This window comes from Rhinatrema bivittatum, chromosome 3, assembly GCF_901001135.1.
Source record: "Rhinatrema bivittatum chromosome 3, aRhiBiv1.1, whole genome shotgun sequence".
Classification (NCBI taxonomy): domain Eukaryota; kingdom Metazoa; phylum Chordata; class Amphibia; order Gymnophiona; family Rhinatrematidae; genus Rhinatrema; species Rhinatrema bivittatum.
Window position 1 is genome coordinate 588,771,634 of NC_042617.1, and position 18,240 is coordinate 588,789,873.

The 18,240-nt window shown below is 42.0% G+C and overlaps 1 protein-coding gene across 4 annotated transcripts in view; it reads left to right on the plus strand.

The window, feature by feature from the left end:
• The window catches only part of SCAF8 (SR-related CTD associated factor 8), a 686,214-nt gene that overhangs the window by 420,520 nt on the left and 247,454 nt on the right, over positions 1-18,240 (plus strand). For all 4 annotated transcript variants that reach the window (XM_029596704.1, XM_029596703.1, XM_029596702.1 and 1 more), the window contains exon 15: positions 11,688-11,844. In XM_029596704.1, coding sequence (XP_029452564.1) covers positions 11,688-11,844 — 157 coding nt within the window. The remainder of the gene's footprint in view (positions 1-11,687; positions 11,845-18,240) is intronic.

Here is an 18,240-nt window from a genome sequence, read left to right on the forward strand (position 1 = left end):
TGGATCCGTGTTTCGGCTAGTGCCTTCATCGGGGGCCGAAATAGCTGTCAATGCAAATGTAAAGAATTACTAAAAACATTAAACACAAAGCGAGTAAGTACTTATCAATTGTGAAGGGCGAGATCGCTACACCGACATGTTACGGAGCGGCTTGAGGTGACGGCGTCTGCCGGTAGTACGTTTCTTCAACCAAATGGAAACGGAAGCGCGCCTTTTCTTAAACTCACTCACAGCCAATCATAGAGCAGTACGTCAGCAAATGAGGTTGAAAAATTCAGGTGGCATTTAAACCAGAGAATACCATTCAAACGCAGTATATCAGCAGATAAAGTTGCAACATTCAAGAGGCATTTAAATCAAAGAGTACCATTCAACCACAATATTGAGACCCTGTGGTTGTACAGAATTTAATTTAAAAATCCATTGTTGTTCTCTGATGATCAATATTTTCTGTGGATCACCCCCCCTCCCTGATAGCTGGATACAGTCTATCACTCTCCATCTTAGATCCACAAACTGATGTTTTGCCAAGAGACAGTGCGCTACAATTGGAGCTTGAATCTTTTCAGTTTGTAAACAGCTTTTATGTTCAATGAGTCTGGTGCGTATGGCGCGTTTAGTGCGGCCAACATATAATTTGTCGCAGGGGCATTTAATAATGTGACATAATAATGTGACATACAATAATGTGTCGCCCCTGCGACAAATTATATGTTGGCCGCACTAAACGCGCCATACGCACCAGACTCATTGAACATAAAAGCTGTTTACAAACTGAAAAGATTCAAGCTCCAATTGTAGCGCACTGTCTCTTGGCAAAACATCAGTTCGTGGATCTAAGATGGAGAGTGATAGACTGTATCCAGCTATCAGGGAGGGGGGGTGATCCACAGAAAATATTGAACATCAGAGAACAACAATGGATTTTTAAATTAAATTCTGTACCACCGCAGGGTCTCAATATTGCGGTTGAATGGTACTCTTTGATTTAAATGCCTCTTGAATGTTGCAACTTTATCTGCTGATATACTGCGTTTGAATGGTATTCTCTGGTTTAAATGCCACCTGAATTTTTCAACCTCATTTGCTGACGTACTGCTCTATGATTGGCTGTGAGTGAGTTTAAGAAAAGGCGCGCTTCCGTTTCCATTTGGTTGAAGAAACGTACTACCGGCAGACGCCGTCACCTCAAGCCGCTCCGTAACATGTCGTTGTAGCGATCTCGCCCTTCACAATTGATAAGTACTTACTCGCTTTGTGTTTAATGTTTTTAGTAATTCTTTACATTTGCATTGACAGCTATTTCGGCCCCCGATGAAGGCACTAGCCGAAACACGGATCCAGTGTCGGGCTTTTCTCCACACTAGCCTCGTATGAAGAACATGGCGTTTCTTCACCGCATTAACCAAGCTAAGTTTATGCTATTGGAAGCTTGATATTATTGGATATTGAATAATTGAAGAATAATTGAAGAATACGTGTTTTTTACAATTTATGCAACTGCATACCATTTTTACTAATCCTATTTGGTGTTTGGGATTCACGAAGCATACTAAAATACTCATCACTGACCCATGATTATAAAGTCTGGCTGACTCAATATATGCTATCTAGCATTACAACTTATGCCCTTATATGAGGTCTGGTACCTGAGAACAAAAATAATTTTCCTCATTGGAGATGATAGTAATTACAACAGATGAATTATGGTGTTACAGTACATTTTGGTTGTGATCGTATCTAGCTGCTACCACACACTGACTCTTTAAGAGAGTTCGTATTGAGTGACTATGTCTTATTACATTTGTTTCTGAGCATTAGATGCAGGTTTTAGAGGACAATAGAGACCTTAAAATAGTTATAGAAACATAGAAATGATGGCAGAAAAGGACCGATGGTCCATCCAGTCTGCCCAGGAAACTCCCCTTGGTAGTATCCACCGTGCTGTGTATCAGTCAGTTTTGCTTGATGTGCTTTGCTTATGTCTTTGGGCATAGAAACTCTCCTGTGTTTTTTCTTAATGTCTGAGCATCAATACCCCAGACTGTTAAAAAAAAAAAAAAAAAAAAAAAAAAAAAGTTAAGCCTTGTGTTGGTTGTCCCTGAATACAAATTTATCTTTCCTTTCAGTCCCTCCCTCCCTTCTTCGAAGCAGAGAGCAATGTTGCAGTTGTATTATATATATGGATTCATAATAAGTTTGAATGTGTGTCCAAGTGGCAATGTGATTTTTGAAATGTTTTAGAATTATTGTCTTTTGGGTGCACTGTTTATGATAAATATTTGTGAAAGCATACGTGAACATAATTGTGTTTGAGTGTTAATTTATGTAAAACAATTGTGTATGTGTAGATTAAGCAAAACAATTTTGTATGTGTTTCAAAATAAAAAAACAGTAGTAAGATGTTGTGACAATATGTAATGTAAATAAATTGTATGTATTGTATTATTTCCTCTGATGCTTTTGTTACAACTGAGATTATAATAATAAATGCATCAAGGCTTATTGGTTAAGGGTCATTGGCAAAAGACTTATTTCCATGCAGACTGCTGGCGGTCTTAAGCCCATTTCCTTCTGAAGAAACTTCTAAAGATTTAAATAGCCTTGATTCAGATTGAAATTCTCATCTCAGTCAAGTTTTGGACTTCATAGCTCCTAAGAAAGCTGTTAAGAACTGGAATAAGTGGACTGCCCCTGATTTTACTTGAGGACAGTGGGAAGCAGAAACAGGAATTGCATAAATGGGTGAGCTGCCACGGGAGAACAGCTTAGTTGAGATTAAACTAAAATAGAAATGTGGGGTGGGGTATAAGAAGGCAGTCAGTCTTTTTTGACAACTTGATTGAATATAGTGGGAATCAGATGAAAGCCTTTTTGATTCTAAAAAATGGATAGCTTTTCCAAATTAAAAAAAAATTGTAAGTAATTTCGCAATATAGATCTGCAATGAATTGGCAACTCTTATAAGAGTAAAAGTCCAAAATTGAGATAAATAAGGGGAGGGGAGGGGAATGAGGAGAGAATGTTGAGTACTTGCCAGGTTCTTATAGCCTGGATTGGCCTCTGTTGGAAACAGGATGCTGGGCTTGATGGACCCTTGGTCTGACCCAGTATGGCATGTTCTTATGTTCTTATTCTGAGAGCTGGTGCTCAGGATGATGATGTATTAGGGATGACTAAGAACTCAGGTGTTATCAGAGTGAGAGTAGCAGTTCTCATCTAGAGGGATTCCAGTTGGTAAATGGGAAGCAGTTAATAGAAATTCTTGCTAGAGGTGAGGCCTTTTTAATTAAGGCTGCAAGAATCGAGTTAGTAGACAGGTTGAGGACAGTAGTGAATAAATCACTGATTGAAGGGATTGTTTTTGATCCCCTTAAGAGGATACTGGTAAAAATATTATTGAAGAAATCAATGCTTGATCCATCTGTTAAAGACAATTTTTAGACCTTTCTCTAACCTGCCCTTTGTAGATAAGGTTATAGAGAAAGTGGTGGTAGCCCAATTGTTTGATTATATTGAAATTGTGATGATATTGGATAAATTTCAGTCATATTTTTGGGAATGTTTTAGTACTGAGATACAGCTGTGTTCTGTAAGGGGAAGGAGGAGGGAAGAATGTTCTGGTGATTTTTTTGAATTTGACCATCATCTTCAATACTGTCAACCATAGTGTTATGATTGACTGGTTACAGATGGGATGACCTGGAAGGAACAATTCTTAGCTTTACTTCTTCCCTTTAGGGGAAATTATAAGGTGTGGTGTTGACCAATTCCCAGTCTTCTCCATGGGAAGCTAGTATGTGTGGTCCCACAGAGCGCAGTCCTGTCACCTGACTTAAGATCTATTTGGTATCTTTATGCAAAATTATTAGGGCAACAGGACTCCTTTCATTATTTTGCTGATAACATTCAACCTTTTTTTTTTTTTAACCAGTCACTAAAGGAGGTCTTGAAGAACTGGGATTGATAATAGATTGAGGTTTATCTCCCAGTGGTTGTGAATGAATGAAAGTGAATCAAACGAAAGGTTCTGCAGGTGCCCAAAGACAAACATCACAGTAATTTTAAAATCGTTTAGATGGTTACATGGTTCCATTTTGCCCCTCAGTGTACAAGAACATAAGAAACTGCCATACTGGGTCAGACCAAGGGTCCATCAAGCCCATCATCCTGTTTCCAACAGTGGCCAATCCAGGCTACAAGTACCTGGCAAGTTCCCAAAAACTTTACTGATGCTAGTAATATTTCGGTTTTATGTAAGGGCGCCGCCCAAAAGTTTTTGTTCTTTGTGAACCGATACGATGTGCGAACGGATATCGGTATATAAGAGACCTTAAATAAATAAATAAATAAATAAATAATAGCAGTGACTATTTTCTAAGGCAACTTGATTAATAGCAGGTAATGGACTTCTCCAAGAACTTATCTAATCCTTTTTTAAACACAGCTATGCTAACTGAACTAACCACATCCTCTGGCAACAAATTCCAGAGTTTAATTGTGCGTTGAGTGAAAAATAATTTTCTTCTATTAGTTGTAAATGTGCCCCATGCTAACTTCATGGAGTGCCCCCTAGTCTTTCTATTATCTGAAAGAGTAAATAACCAAGTCACATCTACCCATTCTAGACCTCTCATGATTTTAAACACCTCTATCATATCCCCCCTCAGCCGTCTCTTCTCCAAGCTGAAAAGTCCTAACCTCTTTAGTCTTTCCTCATAGGGGAGCTGTTCCATTCCCCTTATCATTTTGGTTGCCCTTCTCTGTATCTTTTCCAGGGCAATTATATCTTTTTTGAGATGCGGTGACCAGAATTGTACACAGTATTCAAGGTGCGGTCTCACCATGGAGTGATATAGAGGCATTATGACATTTTCCGTTTTATTACCATTCCCTTCCTAATAATTCCCAACATTCTGTTTGCTTTTTTGACTGCTGCAGCACACTGAGGAAAATAGAGAAAATCTGGCCAAATCAGAAATCGGTCAACAATCTGACACAATATCGAAAACAACTAGCCTTTTACAAAAAAACAATCCTCGAAGCCAAAAAAACTTACTTTAGCACAAAGTTAGAGAAACACATGAATAACCCCAGAACCCTATTCAGAATAGTTGAAATTCTTACTAAAGACAACGCAAACTCACCAGAGAATATACCTGAAAACATGCAATGAAATAGCGAGATTCTTCAATGACAAAATTGAGACCCTGAGAAACAAAATACCTAAGACACCCAAACAAGAGGTTAAAATGTGTAAAAGAGACGTGATACCCTGGTCCGAATTTGTCGAAATAACAGACTATCAGGTTGAGAACATGATAAAGAAACTAAATCCTGCCCCACACCAAATAGACTCACTACCCATAGTAGAAATCAAAAAGCTTACTGAAATCACCGTGCCTACTTTCACAAAAATTATAAACTACTCCCTAGAAGAAGGACACGTGCCAGACACACTGAAAGGAGCTATCATCAAACCAACAATCAAAAAGAAAAACATGGACCCCCAAATACTAGCAAACTACAGACCAGTGTCAAACTTACCTCTAATGACTAAATTAATCAAAAAAACAGTACAAACGCAGTTATCTGAGCACTTAGATAATAACAATATCCTCTACCCATCCCAGCACGGTTTCCGTAAGCACTATAGTACTGAAACACTCCTACTCGCCCTAACAGATAATATACTAAGAGGGTTCGACAACGGTAAATATTATATTTTGATTTTATTAGATTTATCTGCTGCTTTTGACACAGTGAATCACACAATACTAATCAAAAGGCTCGAAGAAATAGGTCTGCAAGACAAAACAATCAAATGGTTTAAATCATATCTAAATAACAGAACATTTCAAGTTCAAATTAAAAACACATTATCCGACAAGATTACCTTGAAAACTGGAGTCCCACAAGGGTCAGCACTATCTGCTACGCTGTTTAACATATATCTTCTGCCACTATGCCATCTCCTCGCTGGACTTGGAATCATACACTACATCTACACTGATGACATCCAGTTAATCTTACCAATCGAAGAAACTATTGAAAAAACAATAGGTATAGCCATGATGTATCTCGAAATAATAAAACAACTTCTAAACCAAATGGAGCTAATAATCAACATTGACAAAACCGAATTTATACACTTAGAAAGGAAAAGCATTTTTTTTTTTGTTTGTCACGGGGGCGTAACCAAGATGGCCGACTAAGAGGTAGCAGCTCCTGGACGCTCTGATTGATTCTGAGTTACTTTTGTTATTATTGCCGCTTTTCTTGGAAAAATGCCCCACAAAAGAAAAGGTAAGGTGAGGGTATACCCATCCGAACCCTCTCTACCTTCCGACCAGAGGTTAATCCGGGAGTACGCGACATCAATGGCGCAGGCGGCGGCTCCCGCGGGTGGAGGGGTTAGAGGAGAGCCCATTTCACCGGGAGAGATATCTCTAAGCCTGCCGAACCCGAAACATGCGCAGCAAGCTTCCTCCCCAGAATCTCCTGAAGCTACTGGTGAACCCCGAGGAAACTCGGTTGGAGGAGACCAGTCGGTGGGAGCCGAAGGAGTTAGCTCTGGGGTAGTGACGACATCAACCCCCATAAAGCTGAATGGAGCAGTTGGAGAAGGTGGAAGAATGGCGGAGGTAGCTGAGAGAGTGGATTCGACTTCTAGAGCTAATGGGGTGAGTCAGAACGCTTACCGGATTGAAAAACCTGCAATTGTGACTTTAGACTCCCTATGGGAGCTTATGGCTGGAATGGACATTAAGATACAGGAGCAATCTCATAAGTTACAAGGAGTTTCTGCCAAATTGGATATTGTAGCCCACGACCATCAGCAAATATTACAGGAACAAGGATCCGCTATCCAAAGGATTGAGTCGGAGGTCAAAGATCTAAAAGAAGTTTCAGCAGCATTCTCTAGGGAAAGGCTTGCTACATTACGTAAAATGGAGTTTCTTGAAAACTCTCTCAGACACTTGAACCTTCGTTTATTAAATTTCCCGGTGATAAAGGATGAACAATGCCTAGTAACAATCAAGAAATACCTGGGAGAATTTTTAAAAATCCCCCAGGAGAAAATTCCTGTGATGATAAAGATATTACATCTTTCACAGAGGCAAAGTACACCCAGAATAAGTGTTTTGGATAACATGGACAATCTGACGCAGTATTTAGAGGCATCAGAAATAGAGGTCGCCAGAAGAGAGACTCTTTTAGTGACTTTCATTTCAGAAGAAGATATAAATTTGATTATGCGTAATTATTATAAAAATTTACGGGTACCTTTCTGTGGGAACTTGGTAAGGATTTTTCCTGACCTTGCCAAAGCCACCCAGGTGAGGCGGAAAGCATTTCTTCAAATGAAACCCAATGTATTATCTTTGGGAGCAAGTTTCATTGTGAAATACCCGTGTAAGTGTGTTATAGGCTGGCGTGGGTCTACTTATATTTTCTTTGATATACCGCAGTTGAGAGAATTCCTGAGTTCTAAATGCCCAATGACAGTTGAAACATCTATGGAGGGTTAGTAATTATGAATGTCTACTCTTGGTTGGCTATTGTTTGAATTATAATTTCCTTATAGATTACTCCTCTGTATTTCTGCATGCCCCCCGAAATATTATCCTCTATAATGTGATAGTGCAAAACTAAGAGTTAAAATGTTACCTCTAATGGAAATGACAAAATTGTGTTTTCTTTCTTTCGTATTTCATTGTAAAAGCACTCAAATTTCTGCATGACAAAGAAGGATTTGTCATTATAATTTGAAAAATTTAATAAAGAATAAATTTAAAAAAAAAAAAGAAAGGAAAAGCATGAACATTACACAAACCCCAATATTCCTAAATAACAACCAACAAATTGACTTAGCAAAGAAAGTTCGCAATCTCGGAGTAATAATTGACAACGAACTAAGCCTCAAACAACACATATCAATAAAGGTTAAGGAAGGATATGCTAAACTCATGATACTAAGAAAACTCAAACCATTACTATCATTACCCCATTTCCGTACTGTGCTTCAATCGCTGATTTTCGCCAGCACAGACTATTGTAATGCCCTGTTACTAGGCCTACCTAACCCTACAGTAAGACCTCTACAGATTTTACAAAATGCTGCTGCAAGAATCCTCACTGGAAAAAACAAAAGAGATCACATAACAGATACGCTCGCCACCCTACATTGGCTTCCCACAGAACAAAGAATACAGTTCAAAGCACTGTGCCTAATACACAAACTTATCCACGACGATAAAGCAGAATGGCTGAACACAGCACTTAGAGTACATGTCCCACACACAAATCTAAGGTCAGCAAACAGAGCACTCCTTCCCATTCCTTCTGTGAAAACCGCAAGACTGACCCAAGTAAGGGAGCGAGCTCTGTCTCTAGCCGGTCCCATATTATGGAACTCAATGCCCCTGGATCTTAGACTCCAGAGCAATCACAAACTTTTCAAAACACAGCTCAAAACCTGGCTTTACATACAAGCCTTCAAGAAAGAAAACTGATGCAGGCTATTTGAAGTAAAAGATAAAGCACCAAATGCCTAATTTTATAAATCCTTACTGAATTATTTCAACATTTTTTTTAACTGTAGGCAACCTTCAGGTCATATTGCTATGATACACTTAATCCCCCTAATAAACGCCTTATTGTTACCGAACACTATTGGCACCACCTATGTAAAGTACGACCCATATTTTTCACTGGTGCCCTATTGTAAACCGTTGTGATGGTGAATAACTTAATGACGATATATAAAAACTCCTAAATAAATAAATAGACATCATAGACATTGTAAGGGCCCTGCCCAAAAGTTATTTGTTGATGTAAACAGATAAGATGTGCGAACGGCTATCGGTATAGAAGAGACTTTTAATAAATAAATAAATAAATCATAGTGGATAATAGATCTTTTTCCTGGGTGGTAGCTCCTAATATGGATCCTAACATTGTGTAATTACAGCAAGGATTATTTTTCCCTAATTGCAACACCTTGCACTTGTCCACATTAAATTTCATCTGCCATTTGGATGCCCAATCTTCCAGTCTTGCAAGGTCCTCCTATAATGTAGTATAGACTGCTTGTGATTTAACTACTCTGAATAATTTTGTATCATCTGCAAATTTGATTCTCACTCATCGTATTCCTTTCCAGATCATTTATAAATATATTGAAAAGTAAGGGTCCCAATACAGATCCCTGAGGCACTCCACTGTCCACGCCCCTCCATGGAGAAAATTGTCCATTTAATCCTACTCTCTGTTTCCTGTCTTTTAACCAGTTTGTAATCCACAAAAGAACATCGCCACCTATCCCATGACTTTTTAGTTTTCTTAGAAGCCTCTCATGAGGAACTTCGTCAAATGCCTTCTGAAAATCCAAATACACTATGGGGCTGATTTAAAAAGACCTACGCGGCCCGGGACGCGTCTATGTCCCGGGGCTTTACAAAAGGGGGCGGTCTGGGGGCGGCCGCTGTGTCAGAGGATCGCGTGCCGGCAGGCTGCCGGTGTGCGCAACCTGTGCCTGCCTCCAGGCAGGCGCAAAAGGTAAAATAACAATTGGGGGGGTTAGGTTAGGGTTACGGTGCGGGAAGGCTAAAGGAAGGGATGGGAAGGTCAGGCTAGGGAGGAGGGAATGGGGGAAGCCCGCGGGCATTGGCATGTTATAAAATCAGGCGTACATGTGTGCGCACCAGGTAGCGCGCGCAGATGTATGCCCGTACGTATTTTTTAAAATCTATCCCTGTATCTATCAGTTCACCTATATCTACATGTTTATTAACCCTTTTAAAGAAGCAGATTTGTGAGGCAAGACTTGCCTTGGGTAAAGCCATGCTGACTTTGTTCCATTAAACCATGTCTTTCTATATGTTCTATGATTTTTTATGTTTAGAACACTTTCCACTATTTTTCCTGGCACTGAAGTCAGGCTAACCGGTCTGTAGTTTCCTGGATTGCCTCTGGAGCCCTTTCTAAATATTGGGGTTACATTTGCCACCCTCCAGTCTTCAGGTACAATGGATGATTTTAATGATAGGTTACAAATTTTTACTAATAGGTCTGAAATTTCATTTTTTAGTTCCCTCAGAACCCTGGGATGTATACCATCCAGTCCATGTGATTTACTACTCTTCATTTTGTCAAACAGGCCTATTACATCTTCTAGGTTCACTGTGATTTGGTTCAGTTCATCTGAATCATTACTCAGGAAAATCTTCTCCAGAATGGGTATCTCCCCAACATCCTCTTCAGTAAACACCGAAGCAAAGAAATCATTTAATCTTTCCACGATGGCCTTATCTTCTCTAAGTGCCTTTTTAACCCCCCTCAATCATCTAATGGACCAACTGACTCCCTCACAGGCTTTCTGCTTTGGATATATTTTAAAAAGTTTTTACTGTGAGTTTTTACCTCTACGGCCAACTTCTTTTCAAATTCTCTTTTAGCCTGTCTTATCAATAAGAACATAAGAACATGCCATACTGGGTCAGAACAAGGGTCCATCAAGCTCAGCATCCCTTTTCCAACAGTGGCCAATCCAGGCCATAAGAACCTGGCAAGTACCCAAAAACTAAGTCTATTCCATGCTACTGTTGCTAGTAATAGCAGTGGTTATTTTCTAAGTCAATTAATAGCAGGTAATGGACTTCTCCTCCAAGAACTTATCCAATCCTTTTTTAAACACAGCTACACTAACTGCACTAAGCACATCCCCTGGTAACAAATTCCAGTCCAATTGTGTGTTGAGTGAAAAAGAACTCTCTCTGACCAGTTCCAAATGTGCCACATGCTAACTTCATGGAGTGTCGCTAGTTTTTCTATTATCTGAGAGAGTAAATAACTGAGTCACATCTACCCGTTCTAGACCTCTCATGATTTTAAACACCTCTATCATATCGCCTCTCAGCCGTCTCCTCTCCAAGCTGAAATGTCCTAACCTCTTTAGTCTTTCCTCATAGGGGAGCTGCTCCATTCCCTTTATCATTTTGGTCATCCTTCTCTGTACCTTCTCCATCACAATTATATCTTTTCTGAGATGCGGCGACCAGAATTGTACACAGTATTCAAGGTGGGGTCTCACCATGGAGCGATACAGAGGCATTATGACACTTTCCGTTTTATTCACCATTCCCTTTCTAATAATTCCCAACATTCTGTTTGCTTTTTTGACTGCCGCAGCACACTGAACTGATGATTTCAATGTGTTATCCACTATGACACCTAGATCTCTTTCTTGGGTTGTAGCACCTAATATGGAACCCAACATTGTGTAATTATAGCATGGGTTATTTTTCCCTATATGCATCACCTTGCACTTATCCACATTAAATTTCATCTGCCATTTTGATGCCCAATTTTCCAGCTTCACAAGGTCTTCCTGCAATTTATCACAATCTGCTTGTGATTTAACTCTGAACAATTTTGTATCATCTGCAAATTTGATTACCTCACTTGTGTATGGCTAGGATAACAAGCAAGCAAGTTTGTAGGGAAACACACACAATCTCATAAGCCTTCTTTTTCTTTAGAAAGTGGGCTTAAAAAAAAAGAAAGTGTCTGTTATTGATGTGATGACAATTTTTCAAGCTGTCTTAACTCTGTCATCACTAAATCTGGAATAATGTTTTAATTATCTGAAGAGTCAAGAAATTGTATGGTTTTGTTTTATGTAGATTGCCTGGGCTTTAAACAAAGGTGTGAAAACAGAGTACAAGCAATTCTGGGATGTTGATCTTGGAGTCACATATATACCTTGGGAAAAAGTGAAGTTGGATGATCTGGAAGGCTTTGCTGAAGGGGGCATGATTGACCAGGAGACTGTAAATAATGGTAAGAATGGTGGAGACAGGAGATACTCTTCTGCTATCTACATTGATTTACTACACTGAAAACTTGGCTACAAGATCACATTGCCCATTTAATTTTGAAACAGTGTATCTAAATCAGGGGAGAACAAACTTTTTGAGCTGTGGTCCCTGCTTCCATGTTTGCAGTTGCTTGGGACTTCACCAAGATGGGTATGTATGTGTCTCTATCTATTTATCTATATCTATATGTATAGAAATAGATATAATGATATATACATGCACATACCTGAAGGATATACACCAGACTACCACATTGCCAGCCAGTGGCTCAAAGCCCCAGTTTGTTTCTCTTCAGATTTCTGAAAGAAGTAACCTCACACAGACACAGAGAGAAATAAGACACCCCACACCCAGACTGATGGAGAATGAAACAGATACCTAGACAGGCAGACACACACCCCGCAGAGAGGCAATCCCAACAGCCTGACAGGCACTGAGACAGAGAAAACCACACCTAGATAGAAAAACACAGTCACATCATCCCCAAAGAGAAGACAGACATATACAGATAGGCATGATGCAATGCAAGCAGGCACACTACATCCAGAGACACAGACAGACCATATCACATACACAGACCAAAGCACACCAAACAAAAGAGAGAGACAGTCCAGACACCAGAAAGGGTAAGGGATAGAAATGTTTTCAAAAATTAGATGCCAGTCAAAATGTTTTAGGAGTTGACAAAACTCCATCCCACACTTTTTAAAAAAATTTGTTCTGTTTTCACTGTTTTCCTATTTTTCTCTTTTTTTTTTGTATTTTTCTTAGTTTGCTCATCTTTTTTTATTTTACATGTTTAGATTTGCTTATTTAACATTTTTATACACTTTTTGCCTTTATTCTCTCTTCCTCACTTCTTCCCTCTCTCCCCTCCTTGTCTTCATTCTCTCTGGCCTCTTTACCCATTCTGCTCCCCAAGTTCACCACTTCTTTTCTTCTGGCTCCCGCAGCAATAGGAACACATTTCTTGAGTTGTGGAATACTGCAGTGGCTGTTCCCATGTCCATTTGTACCACAAAGTAAGCAGCTCCCCCCTGGGCCGCCACAGCAGAAGTAGCTCCTCTCTTTGGCCCTCTGAAAAATTCATAGCTAAGCCAAGAAATGCTTACAGTGATGTCACTATATACTGGTAGTTCCCTCTGCCCTGAGCTTGCAGTGCCTCCATGGCACAAGACTCTACAGTGTAGCCATTTTTTATTTCCCAATTGGGCAGCCAAGTGTGTCCCTCTTCAGGATTGTTCAAGCACACCCCCCCCCATTTGCTCACTCCGATCTAAATCATGCAAGTGATAAGTATTTTACTTTTCCTAACACCCAGACAGATGAATTCAGGACCAGTGGGTTATGCAGCTCTACCAGCAGATGGAGACAGAACAAACTGACCGCACAGTATTTATAGTCCTGCAGTGACATCAGCCTGCCAGTATTCTCTATCTCCAGCAGATGGTGGATGTGCATTTCCCTACATGGGATTGCTTCAAATTTTAGAGGAGAAATAATAGGAGTTCTAATTTGCCCTGCTCTCCTGTGGTGATACCAAATGGTCCCTCCCCCAATTGAGAATTCCTTAGATGATTTCTGTGGTCCCTCAGATGAGTACCTTGGTCCGGTAGCTGGTTTTTCTCAGCTGGTGTGGACTTAGCTGATTATAATAGCTGAAAGGCAGCTGGTGCAGGAAGTCGAGCACAGCAGTGCTGGTATATTTCCTCTCCCCCCCGCAGCTGTGAATAGTCTCTGTACTCAACAGGGAAAGGCTGAGCTCAGGTAAGGTTAAAAAAAAAGAGTAGAAGGGTTGTTCATTAGGCCTTCCCCTTCCTCTGGTCTCTGTGTTTGCTGTGTGTACTGTTCTGACATTCGCTCCTGTGGGAGTTTAAGGGAGTTGAGCAGCCTGCTGGGTTGAGCAGCCTGGGTGGGCTAAGCTTCACTGTTACGTTTTCTTTTCTTTAGGCCATGGCAGCGTTTTCGTGTGCTTTTTTTCTGCACATTAGGCTACCCTCTTCAGGACCATAGGTGCCTGCAAGTGCGTCTGGCTGTGCATCCGTGTTGTGTTCCCAGTTTCTTTTGGACGCGCTACCTGTGCGCACAATCTGGGATGCATTGGTTGTGTGCTTAAGTTTGGCACGGTGGAAATGCGCCTAATTTTGTGACTCCTAAATTTTGTGCGCCTAAGTTTTGCAGCGTGAATTCAACTGAATGCACATCTTCAGTCGCCTGTTAAGCGTACTGACTGACCTATGTTGCCTGTGGCTAAGAAATCTAAGCACCTTTCCCTCTGTGCTGCTTGTCATATTTAGGTATCTCAGCCTGGAGTACCCTCTAACTTGTGCCAGTACTGCTTAGAGGCTCAGGGAAAATTATCTTCCTCTGATTTTACTAAGCCTGGTTCTTCCCAGCCTGATGATGGCCTGGGTAAGGACATGTCTGGAGGGACGCCTGACCTTGGAATTTACTTAACTGGTTCGTCAGCAGGGGACAGTAGCCCAGTGGGCGCAGCACAGGTGCCTTCTGGTTTTGGCATGGAATCCTTCTGCCTTTTCTTGGGTATAATTTATTCAAGAATTGCAATCCTTTCTTCAGATGCAGTCCTCAGCCCCGTTCAATCCTGTCAGGTCAGAATTGCAGGCGGTGGCCTCTCACTCATCCGGTACCACTGTTAAGCGCCGAAGTACACCTGAATTGGCAGCAGGTGATCCTGATAGGAATCCGGGTGGCACTGATGATGAGGCCGTTCCCGACTCTCTGGAAGATGGGGGAAGTTCCTCCGGAGCTGGAACCGTATAGGACTATGTTGTGGTTCTTTCATAGAGATGAGCTACTGCCTCTGATTTCCTAGATGTTGAAGATGCTGGTAGTATCTGGGGCAGATTCCATGTCTGAGCCAAAGAAAAATCCCATTTTGATTTCTTTGCATAAAGCCTCTTGTTTTTTTCCTATTATGGAGGCCATTGAAGAATTGATTGATCTTGAGTGGTTCTCCCCGGAGGCAAATTTCAAAGGGAGTCAGGCTTTGGCAGGCCTGTTCCCCCTGGATCTAGTGGTGAGAGAGCATCTGTGTTTTCCAAAAGTGGATGCGCTTGTCTGTACCGTCTCTAAGCCGACAACTATCCACGTGGAGGGAGCAGCGGCCTTGAAGGATGTGCATAATAAGACGATTGAGGCCATCCTTAAGCAAGCATTTGAAGCATTGGCAATGACCTTGCAGATAGCTTCTTGTTGTTCCCTGGTGGCTCGCTCTTGTTTACTTCTCTCTCAGGAGGTGGTTGAATCTGGAGTGAATTCCAATGCAGTTATGGAGCCAGCCGCTACCTTTTTAGCAGATGCAGGCTACAATTTGGTCTGCACCTCTTCCAGAGGGGTGGCTTCGGTAATTGCTGCCAGGCATCAGGTATAGCTCAGAAATTGGTTGGCCGATGTGACCTCCATGGCTAATCTTACGAAATTGCCTTTTAAATGCTTACTCTTGTTTGGGACTGAGTTGGAGAAACTGGCCAATAACTGGGGCAAATTATTGGTTTCCCGGTTGCTGGAGGATAAGAAGCAGACACTGCACCCCTTTGGCATGAGGCATCGTACCAGGGGTTCCAAGCATTTTTGACCCTACAGAGGAGCAACCTTTCAACGGACTCAACTTTTCGGTAGGTCTCAGTCCTTTCATTCCAGACAGCCCAGGCGGGACGTGGGCTTGGGAAGTGGAACCTCCCGAGCCTCCCACTGAAGGTTTGCTGACCCACCCCCGGGAAAAGGAGATAGGAAGGTGCCTCTCTCTCTTTTATCAGAGGTGGTTCAAAATTACTTCAGAGGCAATACGAGAGGGATATGCACTAGAGTTTCGCAGTATTCATTGGGACATGTTCATGTTGCCTTCCTGTTGTTTCCTGCAAACGAAGCAGGCAGGTGGTATGTATAATGTCAAGGCTTCTCAGTCTGAGGGCTGTGGTTCCAGTGACCACGTCTCAAGAAAATATGGGTCGATATTCCCGGTTTTTCATTGTGCCTAAGAAGGAGGGCTTCTTTTCGTCCCATCCTCGATCTCAAAGGGGTCAATCGTCATTTGCGAGTGACTCATTTTCACATGAAAACATTGTGCTTGGTGATAATGGCAGTTAACTCGGGGGAATTTCTCATCTCCCTGGATCTGTCTGAGGCTTACCTCCATATTCCCATCCGATTGGAGCACTGTTTTCTGCATTTTGTGGTATTGAGGTGCCATTATCTGTTTTGGGTGCTGCCTTTTGGTCTGTCCACCGCTCCCAGAACTTTTTCTAAGGTTATGGTGGTGGTGGTGGTGGCAGAGTTAAGAATGGATGGGATCCTGGGACACTTGTACTTGGACGACTGGGTGATTCTGGCCAAGTCTCTGGAAGAGAGCCACCTGACCTGCAAGGTGACTTCCCTGTTGCAGAAGCTCAGTTGGGTGGTGAACCTAGCCATGAGCATTCTTCAGCCTTCCCAGTCATTGGAGTATCTGGGTGTTTGGTTGGCATGAAGCAGGGAAAAGTTTTCTGGCTGGAATCTCATAGTGATGGCATAGGTGCATCTCTTGATGAACACTAGAGGCCCAACAATGTGGTCCTATTTACAGGTACTCAGTTTGATAGCAGTAACCTTGGAAGTGGTGCTGTGGGTGAGAGTGCATATGCATCCTCTTCAGTGCTCCCAGCTGTTTCATTGGATCCCTAGTCTCAGGCCTATTATATTCGGCTCCACCTGCCGATGGAAGTCTGCTCTCATCTCCAATGATGGTTGCAAGTGGATAGTCTATGAAAGGGAGTTTCCTGAAATCGCCGGACTGGTTAGTACTCACGATGGATGCGAGCCTCCAAGGTTGGAGAGCTCATTGTCAGGAACTAATAACAAAATGGTGCTGGAGTGCGGAAGAGTCTCTCTGAAACATCAGTCGGCTGTTTAACGGCAGATTGTAGTGTCGAGCGGTCCAGATAATGTCAGACAATGCAATCAGTGGCTTACATCAAGAGGCAGGGAGGAACCAAGAGCTAGCAGGAGTCGCAGGAGATAGACCAACTTATGGAATGGGCGGAAGTGCATCTTCAGGAAAATACAATGTAAGAGCAGACTTTCTCAGAGGGAGAATCTGGACCCAGGAGAATGGGTATTGTCGGACGAGTCATTTCAGCTGATAATAGATCGCTGGGGCCTTCCGTTTCTAGACCTGCTGGCAACTTCTCACAATGCCAAAGGTTCCTCTATTCTTAAGTCGCAGGAGAGATCCGAAGTCCTTGCGTATCGATGCTCTCGTGCAGGACTGGCCGAGGACAAGCTACTGTATGCCTTTCCCCCATGGCCCATGTTGGGCAGAATAGTTAGGAGGGTCGAGAGTCACAGAGGGGTGGTGCTTTTGGTGGCACCAGATTGGCCCAGGAAACCATGATATGCAGATCTGCGATGGATCCTGGAAGACTCCCCCTTCTGGTTTCTGGCGCACAGGAATCTGTTGCGGCAGGGACCTGTTCTTCACTAAGATCCAACTTTGTTTTGTCTTATGGTATGGCCATTGAGAGTGCTGACTTGCTGAAGCGTGGATATTCTACTGCAGTGATTGCCATCTTACTACGAGCAAGAAAGTTCTCAACTTCTTTAGTGTTTGTCGAGTATTTGAGCCTTGTTGTGAAGATCAAGGAGTGCTTCCTCTTTCAGTTAAGATCCCACTTATTTTGGAATTTTTGCATGATGGATTGAATAAAGGGTTGGCCCTTAATTCCTTGAAGCTACAGGTAGCGGCTCTTGCCTGTTTCAGGGGTCAGGTGAATGGTGAATCCCTATTGGCTCATCCAGATGTGGCTCGTTTCTTGAGAGGAGTGAAATATATTCATCCTCCCTTGCGGTTACCGGTACCCTTGTGGAATCTTAATCTGGTTTTGAATTTCTTGGCGGGCCCTACGTTTCGACCGATACAAAACCTTTCCTTGCGATTACTGATCTTGAAAATGGTGTTTCTGGTGGCGATATGTTCTGCATGTCGAATTTCTGTGCTGCAGACCATGTCTTGCTGGGAGCCGTTCCTTCGGGTGACTCCAGGGGTGATGCAGCTGCATATACTGTTCCTTCTTTTTTTCCAAAAGTGGTCTCAAAGTTTCACTTGAATCAGTCCATTTCCCTGCTGTCTCTGGATGGGGAAAGAGATGCAGAGGAATATCGCCTGTTGCGGGCTTTGGATGTCATGAGGTATCTGGAGGTTTCTAATCCTTTGCGAAAGACGGATCGCCGTTTGTCCTTCATGGTGGAGGTAACAGGGCGAGCTGAATTCGTGGGCTGCAATAGCTCATTGGATTAAGAAGGTAGTGACGTATGTGGATGCTGGAAACCCGTTGCCTACTCAGGTTAGGGCTCATTATTT